This window comes from Mauremys mutica, chromosome 1, assembly GCF_020497125.1.
Source record: "Mauremys mutica isolate MM-2020 ecotype Southern chromosome 1, ASM2049712v1, whole genome shotgun sequence".
Classification (NCBI taxonomy): domain Eukaryota; kingdom Metazoa; phylum Chordata; order Testudines; family Geoemydidae; genus Mauremys; species Mauremys mutica.
The window spans coordinates 103,790,642-103,813,539 of NC_059072.1; the positions used below are offsets into that span (position 1 = coordinate 103,790,642).

General features: G+C 42.5%; 1 protein-coding gene across 5 annotated transcripts in view; it reads right to left on the minus strand.

The window, feature by feature from the left end:
* TRIM24 (tripartite motif containing 24) overlaps positions 1–22,898 on the minus strand; it is a 133,338-nt gene that overhangs the window by 64,443 nt on the left and 45,997 nt on the right. For 4 of the 5 annotated variants that reach the window (XM_044988786.1, XM_044988794.1, XM_044988779.1 and 1 more), the window contains exon 2: positions 8,065–8,183. In XM_044988786.1, the coding sequence (XP_044844721.1) occupies positions 8,065–8,183 (119 nt within the window). Of the gene's footprint in view, positions 1–8,064; positions 8,184–14,032; positions 14,097–22,898 lie in introns of those variants that run through there. The other variant, XM_044988802.1, reaches the window with a different exon arrangement.

Sequence of the window (22,898 nt, forward strand, 5' to 3'; positions counted from 1 at the left end):
CTCTGGGGAGGCAGGGCTGAGCACGCCGGTGGATCAAAGCAAGTTTGATATAACGCGATTTCACCTATAACGCGGTAAGATTTTTTGGCTCCCGAGGACAGTGTTATATCAGGGTAGAGGTGTACTCATATAGCCAATAAAACACTTTTTTAAAAATAAATTCGCTAAAAATCAAATCAGTTCCTTCTATCTTGTACTATATATTTAGTAAACTGCTCTTGAAAAGTATTTAACCAAAGTAAGGCTGACTTTGAGAGCTTTTCAGTGCATTTAGTAGCATCCATTGGACTGGTTCGGCTTCCTAGAAATACGCTAATTAATCAGCAAGAGTTTCTCCTCTATTCGATTCAAGAAACTAGAAACTGTTTAAATTGGAAATAAAATTAAATGGACTGAAGATAACACTTAGCTCCTAGATAACACTTAACATCCTCATAGCATTGTAGCAGTATTAACTAATCCTTACAACACCTCTGTGTCTGTACCTATAATGGGATTTTTGGTATAATTTATCACTGGTGGTAACAATTATGGGTGTGCTAGTGTGGATAGGTCTCCATGTAGCCATCATACTATTTAACCCTATTCCAAGCAATAGCCTCAAGTTGTCTGGAAATCTATATTCACTAGAGCCCCCACTGGTGGTGCGGAACTGGTAGGAGCAACGAGAAAATGTTAGCAATGATCACTATTGTAGACAAGGGTTAAGAGGAAGCAAGCATTTATACATCATGGTGAAGGCACGCTTTATATATGCTTAGAACTATCCCCATTTTACAGGAGGAGAAAACTGGGGCAAAGAGATACCTTAAGACCATACAGCAAGTCAACAACAGAACAAGGATTTGAACTCAGGAGTTCCACATTCCCAAAGCTATGATTGCTCTCCTAGATCATGTTGCCTCTCCAAGGTGAGAATCTTTGAGAAGGAAGTCAAGGCAGGGATTGTGGATACCTCTTGCTTTCACTTGTTGATTTTCATTAAATGTGTCATGCAAAGAAAAAACAAAACTGGGCTCGTGCCCTTTTTCTGATTCTTTGTAATAAAGGAGGCCAGAAAGGCTTTAAAAAAACAAACAATTTTCTGCTAAGAATTCAGGTCCTATTCTAGGCTGCAAGACTATGAAGAACTAAAAAAATAACAGTGATATCTCAAGCGCCTAGAAAATGAAAGGAACAATGGAGAAGGAAAGGAGTTTTAGTCAGACTGTTTAAAACTTTCTATTTGTTCTCCTTGACTCATACATAACTTCAATGACATTTTACATAAAGGAAGCATTGTTAAAGATTCAGCACCTTTAACTAAGGTGTTAGAAAAGGATATTTACTTGCCCCTTCCAACACCTTGTTAAAGGGGAGGGAAGAGAAGAGGGGAGATTTGACATTCCTTTTATTTCTAAAGTGAAAAACAAGTGGATAAGAAAAAAAACCTTAAAATTTGTTCAGGTATTCTTTATATGTCAAAGCAGCAAAAAGGATAGAAGCCTTTTTTTATTATTATTAAATGAAAAAAACAGAACACACCTTTCCAGGTCATCTTTAACAGTCTTAGCATGTAAACTTGTTACAAGCCAGAACATTTAAATGAGTTCAAAGGATTTCAGAAAATAAATATCCTTCCTAGGATTCCAAGATCTTTGTCTACTCTTTTGTGACATACTTCAGTTTTCTCAGCTGGTAAAAGTTGTTAGGGCTTGAAAAACCTACCAGCAGTCTCTTCAGATGCTGAAGATGCTGTTCAATAAACTGCCAAGCAGGTGCTGCCAAATGAAATAAAGCTTGACCTCTCCTCCATGGGACAAAGCACATACTATCCTTTATTTGTGCAATGTCCTAAAACACCAAGGAAAAGTCAGAGCTGTCAAATTATATTTAATTAAAAAATAAGAATCAGAAGCAGAAATTCATGTCCTCAAACAACTTTTAAGTGGTAACCAAATTTTGTTTCAATCTATTTTCCGTTTGAAAGAGACAAAAATGGGACTTCGTTAAAGCCGTACAATACTCACAGAAATTCCTCTACAGGAAAAAATGTCCTTAATGTTATTCAAAATGTCCTCTATTTTAGTAATTAGGAAAAATGCTTCACTACCTCTTAAATGCTCTTGTCTTTTTCCTCTTGATCAAGATTAGAAGGTAGTTCTGTATTATTAACAATTATGCTTACAGGAAAAGCGTATAGCTATTCTACTTCCTCCTTACTAGTTATAATATTTGTAGTAGCACAAGGGGCTCATTCAGCTCTCACGGGCGCTTCAATAAAATCTGAAGATACTCATCACATCACAGAAAGGTCCATAAATATATTTATATTTGTACATGATTGTTTCTATTAATAAAGAAATTAAATTTACTTTTGAAAATCCAGGTAAGGCAACATCCTCTTAGAGACTTCAAAAGCATTCACTGCAATCAGCTAACTATATTTTAGGTAGCAAAGGGGTACAGCAAGCAAAAGTTTCCACAGTTTAGGAAGAATGCCAAAGAGCAGGTAAAGCTGGAGGACTATTCAGTCACCCAGTGTTCCAAAATTTGCCAATCTTAATTAGTTGCATCTAATTGCCCACACCAGAAGATGAGAAAAAAATATGAAACTAGTATTCCAAAAAGTTCAGAAATGCAACTTCTTAGCATTTGTATTGTGTGTTGATTTAATGTGAAGAAATGAACAAAAATCACCAAGGACATCCGTTTATTAGAACTCTTCTCCCTTTCTCTGGAACCACACATGGCTCCAACTATGAGCTATGTGCTGAGTATTCCAAACCCCACTTACCGAAACTCCACCACTTCCCTTCTTCAACAGTATTTCATCAGTTCCTCCTCTCAAGAACACAACGTGACAAAAACACAAACACTGATTTTTCCTCCTGACCTTTCTACCCCCTTCACTATCATTAACAGCCCCACTCTACTTCCATCACAGACACTAGCATAGCAAGGCTGTATCAGACTTCTCCCTCCACCTTTTCCACTCCCAAGCTCTAATCCTGTTGCTTCTTTTTTGATGTCTCAAACAAAACCCATCTTCTCTTCTCCATTCCTACAACAAAACCCTTTATATTTCATTTGCAACTCAATCATATTAAGCAAAGCAACATACCTTGTTATGTCCAACCTATATAAAAATACTTCTAAATTAAAATGTCCTTTCCCTGTTCTGGTGCTGGACACTGACAATAGGATACAGGACTAAGCACAACATGGGTCTGATCCAGCATGGCAATTCCTACATTGTTAATAGCTTCCTCTCCTTTTTCAAAATCAAAATAAAACTTCATTCTCACAAGGCCTTGCACAGCTCTACCTCACCTTTTATTTCTTTTCATCTCTAATTTTTCCTGTCTGTGCTCTTAATCTTAAAATATTCTGTCTTCTTCAAAGCTGTCCTGTAGTCGTGGAACTCCTTCCCTCTCTTTGTACACAACCCAGTCACCCTATTTATTTTCAAAACCTCAACCTTCAATTATTTTCCAAGTCTTTCAGTAAGTCAGAGTGTCAAAAAAAAAACCCCCAAAGTATCTGCACCATCCTCTGCTCATCCAGCATATTTACATTAGGGTTAGCCAGAGACTGTGTGCAGGTAATACTAACAATTGTTTACGGCACTCAAGATACTCTTCTCCTCTCCCTCTGATATGCCTTCCATGCTGGGCCCTTAGTCCAGCCATGCAACAGCCAGGAAGACCCACTACACTGGATATATTCCCCAGGAACTTTCATTTATGCCTCCCTTCTGATACTGAAGCTTGAAGGCACCACATAGGGTAATAAGTCAAAGCCAGCTCTGAACACACTGCTGGTTTTTTTTAGGGAGAGGGCGGAGGGAGGATGTTGACATTTTGATTGCTTCCCACTTCCCTTGTAATAAATGTATTGTTCAGCGAGTCAAGAAAAGAATGCTCTCTTATCTTCCCAAGTTAAATTTTAAATTATGTTTCCAGAAGATGAGATTCTTTGCATTGTAAATGTTTCAAATAAGTCTTTCATTCAAGGAATGGCTAGATACAATAGGTTATCTGTAACAAGTAGTTCTTTGGAGGATTTTATTAACATGACCCATGACCACTCTTATGTCTGGAATTGTTCTGTGAAGAGCAGGCTCCCCGATCCCTTATGTATCTGATGAAACGCAGCAGGAATAAACAGTGGATTACTTAACACATATTATGATTTCTACTGCCTTCACAGTACAACTTGAAACAAACAAACATTGCTCTTATTTGAAAGTTGTATTTTTTGAAGAGTCTCTCTAAACTAGAATAAACTGCTCCTCCTTTTGGATGTCATAGGTGTAAAAGGCAGTTACTGAAAAGAATCACTGAGCCAAGCCACGTCCTCTTGTATAGCAGCCCTGGCTTGTTCTTGTTAATGGAAGTTTCTTGAAGAATATCCGATCAATTGTTAAATACAACCTTAACTAAGCAATGGGGTGGATATCTATATAGGCAGGAAATATTTCCAGAAATCCAACTTTCATATAACAAAGTTTGTGATCCTTTTCCTTTATGATCACATTCCAGCACATATCCATTCAAACAGAACTGTGCATAAGGCTGGACTAATTTAAATCTAAGTGATAAATCAGCAAACAGGAAACTTTGATCTAAATCACTGATTTTAATCATGATTTCCATTTCTATTTTTTAGTTCTTTTTCTACAGAAAGGTTGGTTCTCATTAGTTGATAAAACATGTCATTTGCAACTAGAGATAAGCCTTTACACTAATTACAGACTTATACTAAATTTGGTGGTTCTTTATATTAAACCAGGAGAATACACTATATCTATACATGTGTATTTAAGCAATTATCTAGCTTAATTTACCTTTATTCAGATTCTAATGTTAAAAAAAGTCTAAAACTCAAAGGGTGAATGATATATTTCTGTCTAGTATCTGATTAATATTTTATATGGGGTTTGTGTAAAGCTCCATTTAGACAAATTCAAATTCAATTAAAAATACATGAATAATATTTTAATTTTTCTTATTAAATAAAACTACCTTAAAAGTACTGGAACATAAGAAAAAAGTTTATCAAAATGTGTGTGTCATTTATAACGGATTTATTAAACAAAGGAAGTATTACCTGTAGTTAATGAATTCAAATGATTGTTTCCAATCACCATGTCCCTCAGGATTTTAGAACAAGTAGATCATCCTTTTACATCTAGTTCTTATTCACAGGGGGGTGGGAAGAGGAGAAAGACGTGACAAACAAGCTTTCCTACTTTTTCAACTTCACATTGGTTTCTTAACTTTGAATCAACTCTCATTGAACTAGTTGAATAAACAAAGACAATATCCCTTTTGAACCTGCAGAAAAGGCTACCGCTGTCAAAAGTTGTCTTAGCATGTCAACAGACCCTGATTCAGGTGCTTAGCCAAAGAACTCCACCAGTTCAGTGGTTTGACTTTCTTCAAAACTTGGCAGCAAACGTACTGATTAATTTTCTTAATTAATTTAAATAGTTTAATAAACCATACTAAGTTTAGGCCTTAACATAGGTTGACATTTAAAATTTAATTGTAAGTAGGTTTATTAAAAAAAAAATCTGTATTTGACTGAAATTTTTTTTAAAAAATCCAATTTAAATTAAAAAAACCTACTTTTTATCCACATTGTGATGCATAGTTTCTTTCCAGCACAAAGGAAGGTGAAAAGCCAGTTACCTTTTCCATAATGGGTGTTCTTCAAGATGTGTCCATTCCATGTTAGGCGTGTGTGCTCACCACATGCTGGAAGGTGATGGAAGTTTTTCCCTCGGTGGTAAACATAGGGTATCGGCTCTGGCGCCCTTTGGAGTGGTGCGCACATGCCACAATATAAGGAGTGCTGCCAACTCCCCCCCACCCTCAGTTCCTTCTTGCCAGAAACTCCGACAGCGGGGAAGGCGGGCGGGTCATGGAATGGATATGAGCAATACATCTCGAAGAACACCAGTTACGGAAAAGGTAACTGTCTTTTCTTCTTCGAGTGCTTGCTCATGTCCATTCCATGTTAGGTGACTTCCAAGCAGTACCATCGGAGGCGAGTAGGAGTTCACGGGCATGCAGATCGCAACAGTGCTCTGCCAAACCCAGCATCGTCTCTAGCTTGCTGTGCGATGGCGTAGTGTGCCGTGAACATGTGCGCTGAAAACCACGTCACTGTCCTGCAAATGTCCTGGATGGGGACGTGCTTCAGCTCTCGTTGAGTGGCCCTTCACAATAGGTGTTGGTTGGACCTATGCTAGCTCGTAGCAGGTCTGGATACAGGAGGTAATCCAATTAGAGATCCTCAGAGGACAGAGATCTCTCATCATCTGGAATCTGTCTTGCGGGAGGAACGCCGGGGCCCTTGTGGAGTCAAGTACCGTGCTGATGAACTCTATGAGGCTCCAGACACCAATTTGTACCCTTGGGATTTCTGCGGGAACTCCCAGGGGTTCCAAGGATGCCATGGCATTGGACGCTCCTGGCGGTACTGCAGGGAGAGCTGGAGCTCTGAAGGGAGGGCGTTGTCCCGCTGGTAGGGACTCCTGGCTTGACTCAGAGCCTGATGAGGATTGGCTGTGTTCCAGAGATCATGACCACAATGAGGCCTACCAGGCACCTCAACTCCAGTGGTGTCCTTCCCCATGTTCTGAGTGGGATCAGTACGAGGGTGACGATCCTCCTCATCAAGATCCCGGAGATATCACCATAACTTGGAGCTCCAGGTCCCAAGCTGGCCGAGAAACTGACGGGAGCTAACAAAAGCTTCAGATGGCCATAAGTTTAAATATCTCCACCTACCTGGGGGTAGGGGAAGGAGACTTACAAGGTATATTTCCACCCTCTCTACTAGAAGCTTTGAAACAGAAGATTGGGTGATCTAATTAAATAAGCCCTAAAGACAAAATAGATCAAGACTCATGTTGCACTCCTTATATAAGATGAAGGGATAAAAAAGGCACTTTCAAAATAATCTTTATTTTAAAAGAATAGTATAGACAAAGTGTCTCTGCAATTAGGGTCTTGTCTTCTTGCTGTCATTATAAAGAAAGCATCTATGTAGAAAGAGGTTAAATGAGTTTAATTTATAAAAGCACATGGACTTTTATTTTGGCACTGGCCCAAAATGAAGGATGGCAAATTCTAATGCAGGAGGTTCCTAAACTGTGGCCATATATTTCATTGGCTATTTACTTGGTGCTACCTCTTCTTGCTAAAACGCATAAAAAGAAACTAAAAGTACATTAAAACATTATGCAATTGTGAATGGAGAGGGCAGTGGACAATAGATACACAAGTAAGATATGGTCATCTCAACAACATTTGAGAACTTCTTATTAATGAACCCAGCTATTTAAAATTGGCAAATTATGACACTAATTAGGTTCTATTTTCCCAGTCCTGACCGCATCAAGTTGAGTTTTACACTAAAGGCAGAACAAGTAGTAATCAGCTTAGTCTGCAGCAAGGGACATTTAGGTTAGATATTAAGAAAAGCTTTCTAACTATAAGGGTAGTCAATTTCTGGAATAGGCTTGCAAGAGGTTGTGAAATCCCCATCACTGGAGGTATTTACGAACAGACCAACACCTGTCAGGGATGTCTATAGTTGGTTCTGCCTCAGCAGAGGCGGCTGGGCTCGATAATCTCTAAAGGTCCATTCCAGCCCTACTTTTCTATGATTCTATTATTCTAACATCATTCTGATCTCTTGTGCTAGGAGTTCTCCCATTTTAGAGTCCTCCACGGGAAATGTTCTGTCTTGGGTTCAAGAAATTTCACTGTAGTAAGATAATACATATTTTATTTCTCTCATTTTGGCATCACCATGTGGTTACTTCATCTCAGAAATTTAAAACCATTATTTTTTAAAATCAGAAATTACCATCACCAGCACTCCCAACACACAACCTGATTTTCGATGGCAGTCATAAAATACAATGAATGGCTATCCAAATGCTCTACCTACCTTCCTCCCCTCCCCAAACCCAATACAAAATAAGCAATGAAGGCCACACAGCTGGCAGCTCAGGACATACCTAGGCACCCAAAGGATGCTGAGGGGGTTACATTTTAATGTACTCACCTGATTTGACTTTTCCACTGTACTGCTGGGAACCTCTGTGGTGTCCTTCACAAAAAAGTTATCTATGATATGTCTTTCTGCACATTCCTGGCTGCAAACTGGACAGCGGATAACACCAACTGGAGAGAAAAATAAAGAGCAAGTTCAACTGGTAAGAAATCTTTAAGATTTGTAAGCTTATCAATTTATCAAATAACTTCAAAATAATTTTTATAGAGAGATACTTTTCTGAAAACTTTCAGTTAGTATTTCTAGAGTCCCAGGGATAAATGTCAATTCTTATCCACTGCCAACCCACAGACTCTGGGTCTCTGCCTGAAAGTCATTGAGTATCTCAGCTCCTAGTGGGATTCAAACACTTTAGTTTCAATAATCAGTTTTACTGTGAATCTTCCACTGATTTCACCCCTTTGCTACTCAAAGGCTCATGCCTTCCCATGAGCAGTTTGTTGCAAAATGACTAGAGAGTCAGTTTGTGAGGTACCAGATACATTCAGCAGGACTAGAGATACATAACTGCAATAGTGACGTGATGGGCATGGAATAGTGTAATAATCTAAGAGTATTGAGATGTAATAATTTATGAATACAATATACTGTCTGGTCAATGAGGAGAAGTTACTGTATATTGGTTATAAGACTTTCCTGTTATAATTAATAGGGGGCTTCAGGAAAAGCAAGCAGGACAGCAACACGATAGCTATAGATAAACAAACCTCCCAGGATAATTACAAGACAATGGCGTACTTCCAGGCTCCTGCCCAAAGTGAGACAGACATTTTACCAGTCTGGAAACTCATAGATCAAAGGGTTATAAACACTTAGAGCTGTCAATTGTCAAGGGGACAGGTTAACAAAGGCCTCGTCTACACTGACAAGTTTCTATGCAGTAAAGCAGCTTTCTGCACAGTAACTCCCGAGGTGTACACACTGCCAAGCCATTTAGTGTGCAGAAACTGTGCAGTTGCAGCACTGTTAAAAAACAAAAAAACAAAAAACACACCTCACGCCAACGAGATGCATACAGCTTTCTGCACCGGGGTTACAGCGCTGTGTTGCCAGCACAGACACTGTGGTCGAATACAGCACTGTGACTGGCCTCTGGTAGGTGTCCCACAATGCCTGTTCTCACCGCTCTGGTCATCAGTTTGAAGTCTACTGCCCTGTCCTCAGGTAACCAACTGTCATCCCTACCCTGTAAATTCCTTTGGAATTTTGAAAGTCCCCTTCCTGTTTGCTCGGTAATGAGCGCAGTGGTCTCAGTGCATCTTTCCAGGTGGCCATGCCTGCTCCACGCACCAGGTGATCCCCCAGTGGGAGCAATGCTGAGCTGCTGGACAGGAGGCTGTCCAGTACCAGCTACGCTCCAGGCATAGGAATTATGATACCTACAGACAGATTTCATGATGCGTGACAGAAAGGGGCCATGACTGGGACACATTGCCGTGCAGGGTTGAAGTGAAGGAGCTGCGCCCATGAGGCACAGGGGGGGCAAACCGCCACTCCAGAGCTGCGCCCACAAGCTGCCGGTTCTACAAAGAGCTGGACGTGATACTCGGCAGCGACCCCACCTCCACTGCGAAGACCACTATGGATACTTCGGTGGCTCGCATGCCAGTCGAGAGTGGACCGAGCCAGGAGAAAGAAACCTTCTACAAGGATGTGGAGGGGGAGGGGAATCCAGAGGCAGAGGATGACTCAGAGGTCAGAGATGCATGCAGCCAGGAGCTCTTTTCTACCCCGAAGGAGGCTAGCCAATCACAGCTGTCAGATGTTGGCGAAGCGCAAACAGGAGAGGAGGCCCCTGGTAAGTGGATCTGATTTTGGGAATCACTGAAGCGAGTTGTTGGGGTCAGGAGAGTTCCAGAAATCAGGCTGGTCTCCCACTGAATGCCTAGTCTGAACAGCTGAACAGGCTGTTGATTGACTCTCTCACTTCATGGGAATCTGCCTCAGATCTCCAGGAAACTCTCATGGAGATAGTGGGCAATCCACTGCCGCAGGTTCCTTGGCAGAGCTGCTTTGTTTCTTGCCCCATTAACAGTAACTTCCCTGTGCCACTGTGCCATCATGGAGGTGTGTGCGGGTGGGGTATTGCTGCACACAGGTGAGACACATAGGGGCCAAGGTGGAAGCCACAGGCTTGGAGACAACCCACCCTTGATTCCCTGCTTACCCTCAGCAGCAAGGTATCTTCCATAATAATCACATCCTGTGGAAAGTGTGGGGACAGGAATGATCATCAGCCCCCCCGTACAGTGCTGGCTCTCCCCAAGAGCTACATGCCCAGTGTACAGCAGAGTCTGGGAAGAGTGATTTACCCTTCCCCTGTGGCTACTCATCATTTTGGGGGTCTTGTAGCTCATGTGTGCTTGCCTGAGGTCAGCCAGTTAGTGACAGGTGCGTGACTACTGGCTGTGTTTTAAAGCACTGAATCAGTATTGTCTGTGTTTCAAATAATACTGCTTCTGTAAAATGTCGCATTTAAACTTCAAAGAGATGACCTTGAGAGCCCAACCTCCCTCTTTGTTATCGGTGGCTAAACGGCTGCGCAGAATTAGAAAGCGGACAAGAAGAACTAAGGAGGACTTTCTGTGTGAGGTGGCCGAGAAACAAGAATTGAAGGAGTGGCGTGACAGCAAGAAGAGGGGCCGAAAGGAGAATGCGGCACGCCAGAATGAAGCCACGGAGTGGCTCTTAAAGGTTACAGAACACCAAACAGACACGCTGCAGGCGATACTAGCTCTTCGAGCAGCTCCGCACCCACCCTCTCCTGCAGCTGCTGTCACAAAACTCTTTCCCATGCTCCCACCAGACACCACCAACACACTTATCAACCTCCTGGCTTCAGTCTATACTCGCGGCATTCCACTCCTCCCCGCTCACAGTCCAGCACTGTGGACTCCCACTACCCACTGCACTGAACACCCATCCCTCTGCAGTTTGGCCATGCTGAAGTACAGCACCTGCTGCATTGTACTCCAAAAGAAGGTTGGCTATGATCCCTGGACATACACAAATCTTTAGCTGCCCCCACCTCCTCCTGGGACCCTCACTTCCCCCATCCCCCTCACTGCTGATGGGGTTTTTTTGTTTGACTCTCTCCTCTGGTTGTTGTTTTTTAATAAAAGAATTGTGTTGGTTTGAAAGCAATCTTTATTCTATTAATTGAAAGCAAACAGAGCCCTGCAAAACAGAAAATTATGTTAAACCTTCATATTGCATCGCCTGCACCAATCACAATCACCTCCTAGCATTACAAGCACTGTACTTCCAAGTATAGTAACAGATATTGGTGGCTTTCAGCTTCAAATTGCTGCCTCAAGGCATCCCTGATTCTTATGGCCCTGCGCTATGCCCATCTAATAGCCCTGGTCTCTGGCTGTTCAAACTCAGCCTCCAGGAGCTGAGCCTCTGTGGTCCAGCCCTGAGTGAAGCTTTCACCCTTTCCTTCACAAATATTATGGAGCATACAGCACACGGCTATAAGCATAAGAATATTGTCTTTGGCCACGTCCAGCTTCCCACATAGGCCAAAAGCACACTCAACAGTCATGCTGCACTTGGATCACAATGGGCATTTCGACTTCCCCTACGGTGATCTTCTGGTCCGGGAAGAAAGTCCCTGCTTGCAGCTTCCTGAACAGGCCAGTGTTCCAAAAGATTCGTGCGTCATGCACCTTTCTGGACCAGCCTGCGTTAATGTCCGTGAAACGCCCACAGTGATTCACAAGCCCCTGGAGAACCATTGAGAAATACCCTTTGCGATTAATGGACTCGGTAGCTAGGTAGTCTGGTGCCACAATTGGAATATACATGCCATGTATCGCCCCTCCACAGTTAGGAAAGCCCATATGTGGAATGCCATCCACAATGTCACGCATGTTGCCCAAAGTCACGATCTTTCGGAGCAGGATGTGAATAATGGCCCTGCACACATCCGTCAACTTGAGTCCAACGGTGGACTTTCCCACTTGGAACTGGTTAGCGACCAATCAGTAGCAGTCTGGAGTAGTCAGCTTCCACAGTGCTATCACCACGTGCTTCTCCAACGGCAGGACAGCTCTCATTTTTGTGTCCTTGCGCCGCAGGGCTGGGGTGAGCTCATCACACAGTCCCATGAATATGGCTTTCCTCATCCGAAAGTTCTTCAGCCATTGCTCAACATCCCAGATGTGCATGACAATGTGATCTCACCACTGAGTGCTTGTTTCCCGAACCCAAAAGCAGAGTTCCACTGTGGTCAGCACCTCCATAAATACCACAAGCAATCTCGTGTCGTAGCTAGTACACATGGCAAGATCAATGTCGCACTCCTCTTGCCTTTATAGTTTAAGGAGTAACTCCATTGCCACCCGTGATGTGTTAGTCAGAGCGAGCAGCATACAGGTCAACAGTTTGGGATCCATTCCTGCATCCCAAAGAAGCTGGGCGCACAGTACACAAACTGTTGAAAGATGGCACCAAATGCGGACGGAAGCACAGGGATTGCTGGGATGCAAAGCAATGCATCACGGGGCATTGAGACAGAACCCAGGATGCCCCGCGACCCCCCTCTGTCTTCCTACAACTCTTAGCGGCAGAAGAGGAATAAATGCTCTGTGGGATAGCTCCCCAGAGTGCACCACTCTGAATACCACTGCAAGTGTGAACACACTATTGCGCAGGCAACTGACAGTGTGAACACACAACTGCGGTTTCCCTTCAGTGCTCTCTGAGCAGTGCTGTAACTCCTGGAGCTGTAACTCTGCCAGCGTAGACATGCCCACAGAGAGGCTTGGTGGAGTTGACTGAGTTGGGACCTTCCCCAGATCCAGGGAACAGTAAGCCTTAGAGAAATGCAGACACAAATATAGACTGGTTTGTTTTCTTAAGATCTATTTTCTCTTAATTGCTTTGGTTATGCTTTAAGAAAACTGTCTCCCCAATATAAGTGACAGCTAGAGACCTGAGAGAAGGTGTGCTGAAAACAGGAGGGGTCAGAGGAGAAGTTAACCTGGTAACTGTGACACCTGATACATCACTTCATAATTAAGTCTTTTAAACTAACAAAAGAAGATGTAGAAGTAGAGAGTTCAAATAATATATATTTACTACATAATCAACTATGTTTCACATTGTCAGTGCTCTGAACTCACCTTTTACACAAGCTTCCCATAAAATTCTGCCAATGTATCTTAATGGGTATTAGTAACCTCCCTCCTTTACAAGAATTAGGCCTTTTCTGATACAAGCCCATTGATTTTCTCAGAGTGACTTTGTGATCTAGACATTCATTTAACACAGATTATACAGAGTTCAGACTTGTGCACTGCTTCTTGCTTCCATCTCATCACATTTAAAGTTGAGTTTGCCAAAATACATTTACTTCTACGCATATGATCACAGATATGCTAAGCTCTTATTTCAGGCCCCAAATCTTTAGCAAAGAGGAAAGATGAACAGCTTACATATCTCAAAGACAGTTGTGCTGTATCACTAGACATATGTGTGATAGCAGCCCTCTTGGCCGACAGCCCAGGGACTGACCTGGGGACATCTGGAACTGAAAGCATGAGATGCTACGCCTTGAGCTAAATAGCCAACACTTTATACCTGCAGGCTGTAACAACTCTTTCACTGTGGAACAGCATGTAGAAGGATCTTCTACACACACACACACACACACCCCAATGGATTGCATGCACACATTCTACATCCTAGTCCAGGGGTCAGCAACCTATGGCACACAGGCCAAAGACGGCATGCAAGCCGATTTTTAATGGCACACAGCTGCCTGCTGGGGTCCCGGCCGCTGGACCCACTCAGCCCGCTGCCAAACCCAGGCCGGCAGCGGGCTGAGCGGGGCCAGCGGGCTGAGCGGGGCCAGCGGGCTGGGACCCCGGCAGGCGGCAGCGTGCCATTAAAAATCCTGCCTGGCCCACTCTTCTCCGCCCCTCCCGCCAGCATTTCCACATGCTTTCCTGACCTCTATCACTTCCGGAGTGAGGTTGTGTTTCCCGGGTTAGCGTGTCCATATTGCTACCTGGTGTCTGCGGAGTCTGAGCAGCCCCGCCGGCGAGGGCAGAAAGAGGGACCTGGCCCCACAGGAGTTGCAGCATCCGCGAGGCCTATAAATGGGGAAGGTTCTGGGTCACAGCTGCACCATGCACGCGCCCGCCCGGCCCTGCTCCCGCTCCCTGGACTCAGGCAGGCTGCCCCAGGGTTGGAGCCCCGGTGCTGGGATGAGCTCGGCTCTGTACTGGGGCAGGCCACGTCCCTGGGGCTCACTGCCTGCTAGACCCTGGGAAGAGCTGGGTCATGCCTCTTTCCCCACCCCAGTTCACTGGACCCCACTCTGCCCTAACCTCTACACCCCCCTCACACATCCCCAAGCCCTCTGCCCTGACCCCTGCACCCTCCTCACACACACCCTGCCCCGAATTTTGCACCCCCCACATACCCTTCCTCACCCTGAGCACCAAATGGGAGCTCCTGCACCCCCCCACATTCCAACCTGCACCCCTAGCACCAAATGGGAGCTGCCCAGGTAAGCACTCCAAACCCAAACCTTCTGCCCCAACCCTGAGCCCCCGCCTTCATTTTAGCTCCTGGCCAGACCCTACACCCCAACCTGCTCCTTCACCCCCAGCCCTGTGCACTCCCACCCTCAGCTCAGTGCAGAGAGGGGAAGAGAATGGGCTCGAACCAGGGAGAAGGTAGGTACTCACTCTATGTGGGCAGGGCTGGGACCCCAGACTGGCAGCAGGCTGAGCTGCTCAGGCCACTGCTGGTCTGGGGTCCCGGCTGCTGGTCCCATTCAGCCTGCTGCCACCCTAGGTGAACGGAACACCAGGCCAGCAGTGGATTGAGCGGGCCGGCGGCATAAGATCAGCATTTTAATTTAATTTTAAATGAAGCTTCCTAAACATTTTGAAAACCTTGTTTATTTTACAATAGTTTAGTTATATAGAGAGAGACCCTCTAAAAACGTTAAAATGTATTACTGGCACGCGAAACCTTAAATTAGAGTGAATAAATGAAGACTCAGCACACCACTTCTGAAAGATGGCCGACCCCTATCCTAGTCAAAACTGCAGTAGAAATCTATTACCATCATTCTGGATATAACTCAGAAACTCTGTTTTCAAGAAGTCTGATAACTCTAGAGTTTAACTCTGGAGCTAAATTCAGACGGTGCCGAAACGCAGGTCTATACTACAAAGTTTAGTTGATGACTCAAGACAACTTATAAGCTTTTTTTGCACGTCTACACTCAAATTTGTCTCTGGCCAATGTAAGTGTTGCTTTTGGTGATTGCCCGCCTTGGCAAGCATGCCTAGAAACTCTCCCTTGCTGTGTGCGTTGTCCAATGTTTAAAATTTAAAGATGGTGATTGGCCCACCCCCAAAAGACACAGGTACTGACTTCCCATTATTTTACTCATATAAAAAAGTAGTACAACAGACAGAGGTAGAGTTGGCATCTGCTTTTCGTTCCCCTCCTGGGATAAGTGAAGGGGAGGGGTGCGTTGGGAGGGGGCACCATGCAGAACATCTCGAGGAAACTTTCATGGCAATACTCAAATTCTCTCCTGAAAGTTTTTAGAGATGGCTGCCTTATTTCTTCCTCTGTGGTAGGACATTTTCCCATGCCACTATGTGATGAGCTCAGCTGGCACCACTGCAGTAAACAGGCTAGTAACATACAGGCCAGGCAACTTCAGGATGCTAGTAGCAGCTGGACTTTCTGTGTCTTTATTACCCTCAGTAGTGAGAGATCAGCTAAAATCACCATTGCCTGTGGGAAATCGTGTCAATATTAAGTGCTACAGCCCTGTGGAATAGGGATTGAAATTTTAGTGCATCATGCAACCAAAATTCCTTCTCCTCCCTACCGCCCCACCTCAGTGGGCCACACTCACCTTGGCTGGGACTGGAGAATGATGCTGAGTAGAGGCTCTCCAAAGGTGAAGTGTTAATAAGCATGTCTTATTAAAAGTTGTTATGGGAATACGGCAAGAGAGTTTTGCCTTATTCTCTTTCTGTTGTGACTGTAAATCCAATGATACAACTGACTGTTTTTAATCAGCCACTTCTGCCCCCTTCCATAGCCACAGAATGCCTGACCCTGATGAGGAAAAAGAAGAGGACTAGGGATGGCATGTTCAGGGAGATCCTGCAAGCCAGTGCTGTTAGACACCGAACAAAGGGCCTGGAGGGCCAACATGGCAGACAGCATGGAGAACTCCATGGTAGCAGCTCCCTAGCCCCTCGACGTAACACGTGGCATCATGTGCTGCATCCTTACCCTTACCACTGCATGCCAGGGGACAGTAAGGAAGACTACAGCTTCACACACACAAACTGTGATTCTTGTTGGACGGTGTATGTGTAGCCACAACAGGCTACATTTGTGCACTGAAATGGGCATTGCTGCTCTTCCAATTTTGAAGTCCTAATCTGTTAATTTAAATTTTGTATTGCATTGCCTATTCACACATTGTTTTTCTGCACTGTTTTTGACAATAAATTTATATTTTTTAAAATAAAATTATCTTCATTAGTTCACAATACATATTTGGAAACATTGATTTAGGCATCTGAGTTTAAAATTGCTGAAGTGACTTTTTACCATATTTTACAGTTAGAGAATAAGTAGAAGTAATGGTCTAAATATAGGGGGCAGAAGCAGACAGTATTTGTCACTGTGTACTGATAAAGCACTTTAAAGAAGAGAAACTATGTATACCCATTTTAGATGAGGAACAGTGAAAAACCTCTCTAAAATAAGTGTCTAAAAAAATCAAACTAAGAATTTTCTAGAAAAAGGAGGATTTAATCTGTCATTCTCCTGAGGCCAGCCTTTATTGCTCATTATACAATTCTCCCACAAAACATTTCCTCACTTCTTTCTAGTTGTTCCTTAAGCATGTAATGGTATCACAAGAATTAATCCATGTGGCCATTAAGCTCTCCTCCCTCAAAGCCCTCTTCAAGACGCACTTCTATGATGCCTACAAGTCTGCCAGTCAATGATGATTAGACTGTGCAGTAGTGAGGGCAAACTGATTTTTATTTTTAAATCTAAGATTTGGAAACATCAAGTTGTACAATACTTATGTACAACTGTATTATCTTGTTTTCATTAACCTCATCCTTCCTTGTTTGGTCACCCTCACTGCCTGTGTTTTGCCTGAAGTTACCGTAATCTTTTCAATGTGGGGACAATATCGACTTTTTTTTTGCAATGCCTAACTATATCAACATATGTCCCAATTGGGTAAGTCCTGGAGAACCCAACAACAGATAGCATAGTACTGTTTAATTTATTTCATTGTTTGCTTTTGTTTCCCTTACCAACAGACTCTTCCCTAAATGAAGGAAACTATGGGAGAGGTAGAACTTACATTTGTTGCTGTTGTGACAGCAAAGCTTCTTACAACTTCAATGCACAGGGCTAACTCCACATTTCAATCACTCAGAAAGCACCTACTGACTTTCATAGGAAACCCCATGAGCAGAATTGAAGGAAAGTTACAGTACATGATCAAAATTTCAGCCACACTGAATATGAAGGGGGGGGGGAAAATGTCAAACTGGTGTCACAACAGTCCTTAAATTCCACAAATAAGATCTAATACACAACTCAACCCTAACACTATTATATTTGTAAAGGGCTTTGAGACAGTGAGTGGATCAAACTGTACATTAAAGGAAACATGGGCAAAAACATTTGGAACTTTCCTCAGGGTAAGTGCCCACTCCACTATAAGGTACTGACCTACAAGAGGTAAGCTAAGTTGCCATCTGGCATTTTGAACAAGTCATTCTCTCTCTTCTCTAGCGCCTACAGCTGCATCACGTTGCACTGCCAACAATGAAAAACATGAGAGAGCCAGATATCTACAATCACATTGTGAAAATACTAGTTATCGGTGAAGATCATTAGGTGACACTTGCCTCTAGGCCAGAAGATTGTGCATTCAACTTAGCATGTAAATACCAGGCTCAAACTTGTTGTTGATACTGCAATGCACAGTGCTCTTGCAATGTTAGAAGGAAAATTTTTCAACTGTTAAATCTGTACAGACAACTGTTATATTCCACTGAGAGTCTATTTTGGGCTTGACTGCACAGAAATGTAGTGTAAACGCAAGAGGAGTGAGGATTTGGAGTTGTGGTGGGCATACAAAAGACAGCACCTATTGTTAGGGATGGGTAAGGTTCTATTATATTCCCACAGTTCTATTATATTCACAGTGCTTAATGAAATCTTCACAGGGGCAGAGTTAAGGTTGTGTGGGAGTAAGGTATGGCAGGTATTACCTTAACCCTGCACTTTCTGATGTTTTGTTTTGATGTATTTCCAGCTTCCCAGGTGGTTTCAGTTTTCAGCTGCCAACTTCTGTGTTCTAAAAGGTATAAAGATACTGCTAGCCAATTTTAGCTCCCTTTTAATTAAAAAACATTTATTTAATGAGTTTCTTTGCTCAGATGTACTGAATAAAATGGATCTATCAGAGAGAGAGAGAGAGAGAGAGAGAGAAGGTTGAGACCAGTTTCTGCTCTTACTATCCTTTGTGAAGCAAAGGACAAAAACTAGAGTACATTTCAGCAGAAGGAAGCTAGTGAAAAGGGATGAAAAAAACCACATAGCCAGGACTGGTTCTGGCCCTTGCTGGTTTTTGAGAAGGGCGAGCAATTAGATTACAAGTTGACATACTTAAGATGCAGAACTGAAGATTTAGAAGCTAAGAAGTTAATTTAGCAATTTAATGGTCTAAGCAAATATATACCAGTTTACTCTTTGGTCAGAAGAAGGGAGACTTTTGGTCCTAAGGGCATGCAGGGGTAGAATGTTCTCAAGAGTGACAGCCACCATGTTTTTTAAATATAACAGCCAAATCCAATTCACAAGACGTTTTGTGGTTTTCCTGGAACAAGTTTTTGTGGAGTGGCGAGACTAGCAAGTTAATCGGTAATCAGTTAATTCAGGTTAAAAACTCTAGTGTAGACATATCCCTGGAGTACTAACAGAAAGAACAGTAAGTCTTCTAGTTAGTGACCTACTGATTTTTCTCATCTCTTGTACTTTGAGGTTAGTCTCAGAATTATATATATATATATATATATATATATATATATATATATATATCTATATCTATATATATATATATAATACTGGAGATATACCCATCTCCTAGAACTGGAAGTGACCTTGAAAGGTCATCAAGTCCAGCCCCCTGCCTTCACTAGCAGGACCAAGTACTGATTTTGCCCCAGATCCCTAGGTGGTCCCCTCAAGGATTGAACTCACAATCCTGGGTTTAGCAGGCCAATGCTCAAACCACTGAGCTATCCCTCCCCCCAGAAGTGTTAAGTGAAAAGGCCTTGTCTACACTAGAAAACTGAACAGTTTGTAATTGAACTGATTTAAGTACAAATGGCTCAGTGTGTCCACTTCAATCAAGCTGAACCAGTCTGTCCTTGTCTTTGCTATGAACGAGTTGTGTTCTTAACTAACAAGGCCCTTAAGAATTTTACCCGGCATCCACACTAGCACTATTTTAAACCATTCCGTTTCAATTACCTTTGGATATCTATTCCACAGTTTCCAACTCAGCTCCCGGAAGCAATATGGAAAGATTTTGCAAGGCACTCTGTGATAGTAGTGGGAAGACCAGCTGAATTAGTTAAATCTAGTGTGCACTAACACTGCACTAAACTGGTTAAACTTGCTGAAAAATAGTCCATTCCAAATGGCAATTAAACCAGTTGTAAGCCATTTGGAGATCTGGGGTGGTTTTGATTGAGGAGAGGAAATGTCCTATAAACATTCTAGGGGTATAATGGTTAAATAGTGCCAAGATAATCCAAGCCAAAAGCTTAACTGTTACCTGTTTTAAAGGGCATTTCCCCTGAAGAGTGCTTGGGAGCAACTGGGGACTTCTGTTTTCCCTAAGTATATCTGTGGTTAAGCAGATTAATTAGCACTGTAAAAGGTGGCAAAATGACAACTTCAGCAAGACAGGATTTTCCAACTTCACAAAAATTCAGAGCATGAAAAGTCTTAGTTGATGCAAGATCTTTATAACTGATTAAAAAAGTAAAGTTAGTATTATAAATACTGAAGAAGAGCTATAAGTACAGAAACCAGGATTTAAAGATGGACATGGTAGTTTTAACAACAGAAAAAAAATCCAGGTATTTTAAGACTTAAAACATTGCCAACCCATAACTGTTTCTAACTCAAAAATAAGGAAGTTTCACTTGTAACAAACAACTTCCTCTCCTCAATATGTGCACATAACTCCCACTAATATTACACAAATATTGTTAAACATATATATAGGGTGGGGGAAAACTGGTAATAGTCCTCATACAGGTCACATTTTTGTTAAATGTTACACAAAATATTAAAAGACATAACATTGGAAGATAATATTACTCACAATAAGCCTAAATACATTTTTTTAAAAAGATACCCTTTTCCTCAGTAAGTCAATCCTGTGCTGGCAAAATTAACAACTTCTTCAAACTGGTTTCCTCCAGAAAAACTGCTTCTATCTAGTTCTAGCAGTCTGCTGCTTCTAGTGGAGTTCAAATAGGTTAAACCAACAAGCACACGTGTCTCTAGAGGAAATCTGCCTCTAACTGCCAACCTATAAATCAAATTAGTTTATTAAAATCTGAATGGTGTATTTAAACATCATATAAAATAGATTAATATATTAAAGATAAAAGAGACTACCTGATTGCAATCTTCCCCTCTGAAAAAGTGTTACAGGCCAGTTTTGATGCTGCAGTGCATTGACTTTCTTGGAATGGAAAGCACTGCAAAGCAGAATTTAAAGTACTTCACCTGCTCTGCAAAGTGGCTTATTGTTTTTACCACATATGCCAGCCTTTAAATGTTTCACTTAACAACCAACCTACAGATTTTGCAACTGTTGTATTGCACTGAAATGTATCATAACATTATGAATGCAAAATGTATGGCTGCAAAAGAGAGTATTTCTTCTCCAATTTATTTTCTTTAAAAGACAATGTTAGTGGTATGAGAAGTGCCACAATGCCAGAATAGCATTAAGGTGTACAATTCTTCTCATCTCCCTGTTGTCAATTAAACCTTGACCTAAGGACTACCAACAATTACACCATTTGTGATGACTGTGTAAAAATGACTATTAAAAGAAACATCTTTTCATGTCCTGAAATCTACAAGTGCTCCGATTCTTATATTTATCAGATATGTAATTAACCCAATTTCACAAGACAAAATAGGCTTCAAAAGAGAGATTTTAGTTAAATTGTTTGATATAATTTGTTGTTCTAAAAAGAAATTTCTAACTTTGAAAACTCCAGTTCCCTGCAAAAAGGTGCTATAATCTGAAGGTTGCCAATAAGTGAAAGGCAGGCTTGCGGGGCTGCAGCCAAGGAAGGAAGCACTGGGATGTGCCAAGCCCCGGCCTCTGGTGCCATGGAAGGGCACAGAGAGAGGTAAATGTGTAGCCCTGTGGGTAACAGGTCCCCAACTGTAGGCAGGTTTTCAGGGCTGCAGCCAAGGAAGGCATATCCAGGCGTTTCCTTCCCTGGCTGCAGTCCCAAAAACCTCCCTAAGGCCAGGGCTTTTCTTCTAGAAGATATTCTCAATAAGCAGTATGGCTGTTGCGAATACTCGAACCCCATTAACATTAAAAGTCAATAGCTCCCAGCAAAATGTTGCTATGAACTGAAAGTCGTTAATATTTGGATTGCTAAGACTGACATCCACTGTAGTTTTAATACTGCCTAGGCTTATAGCTTCTGTTAGGAATTCTACATAAATGCCACTGAAATAATATTTTCCATATCTAAATTTTATATACACCTCTACCCTGATATAACGCTGTCCTCGGGAGCCAAAAAATCTTACCATGTTATAGGTGAAACTGCGTTATATCGAACTTGCTTTGATCCACAGGAGTGTGCAGCCTCCCCCCCCCCCCGAGCACTGCTTTACCGCGTTATATCCGACTTCGTGTTATATCGGGTCGCATTATAGCGAGGTAGAGGCGTATCTACATTCCCGGGTCTTATATTGGTGGTCAAGGATATAGTGCCCCAGTACTTCTCCAGAGTAGGGAAAGCAATAGCTCCCCTTTCTTCTCTGCTTGCTGGGGGTGGGGGAGGAGAGAGAGTTTATGGTTATTACTAAATATATTTAAGTGGGAGAGTATTGCTGTAAAAGAACTTACCAAAAAACTGGCATAGAGGTGGGTCTTACATTTAGCTCTGAAGATGGCAAGGTTAGTAATAATTTTTATTTCTTTTGGCATTGAGTTCTATAATTCTAGATTCTGTGAAATTTTAGTCTCCCACCACTAATTAACATCTTTGGTGTTGTAGTGGAAGCTGTGATTATGGAGAAGTAGAAAGACACTGTCTTTTAGGAAGCTAGAGCCAATCCCATGGAGGATGCCCCACCCCTCCCCCCCCCCCACACACGATTCAGGAAGACTTCTGAGCAGTGAGACCTTGCTGCCTCTATAGCAGATGAAACGGTACGTTTTCTGATAGGTGATATTCTTTCCTGTTGCTACAGCCAAGATCCTCTGGTAGACACTAAAATTATGAAACTGATTGATTACTGGTTTAGACACAGCTATCACAAGTATTGGGATCGGGGCCCTGTGAGCACTTTCTATCTTGATTTTCCCAACCCACTCTGCAGGTAAGCTGTATCATAGCTCAGGGCAACTGCACGTGTATTTCTCTTTAGTGGTTCAGCAAGGGCATCCACTGTCAGGCTCCTGGCTCCGTACTAGTTGCCCATCTTTGGTGGATGCCCTGGTCAGAAAGGAGAGACGGCGG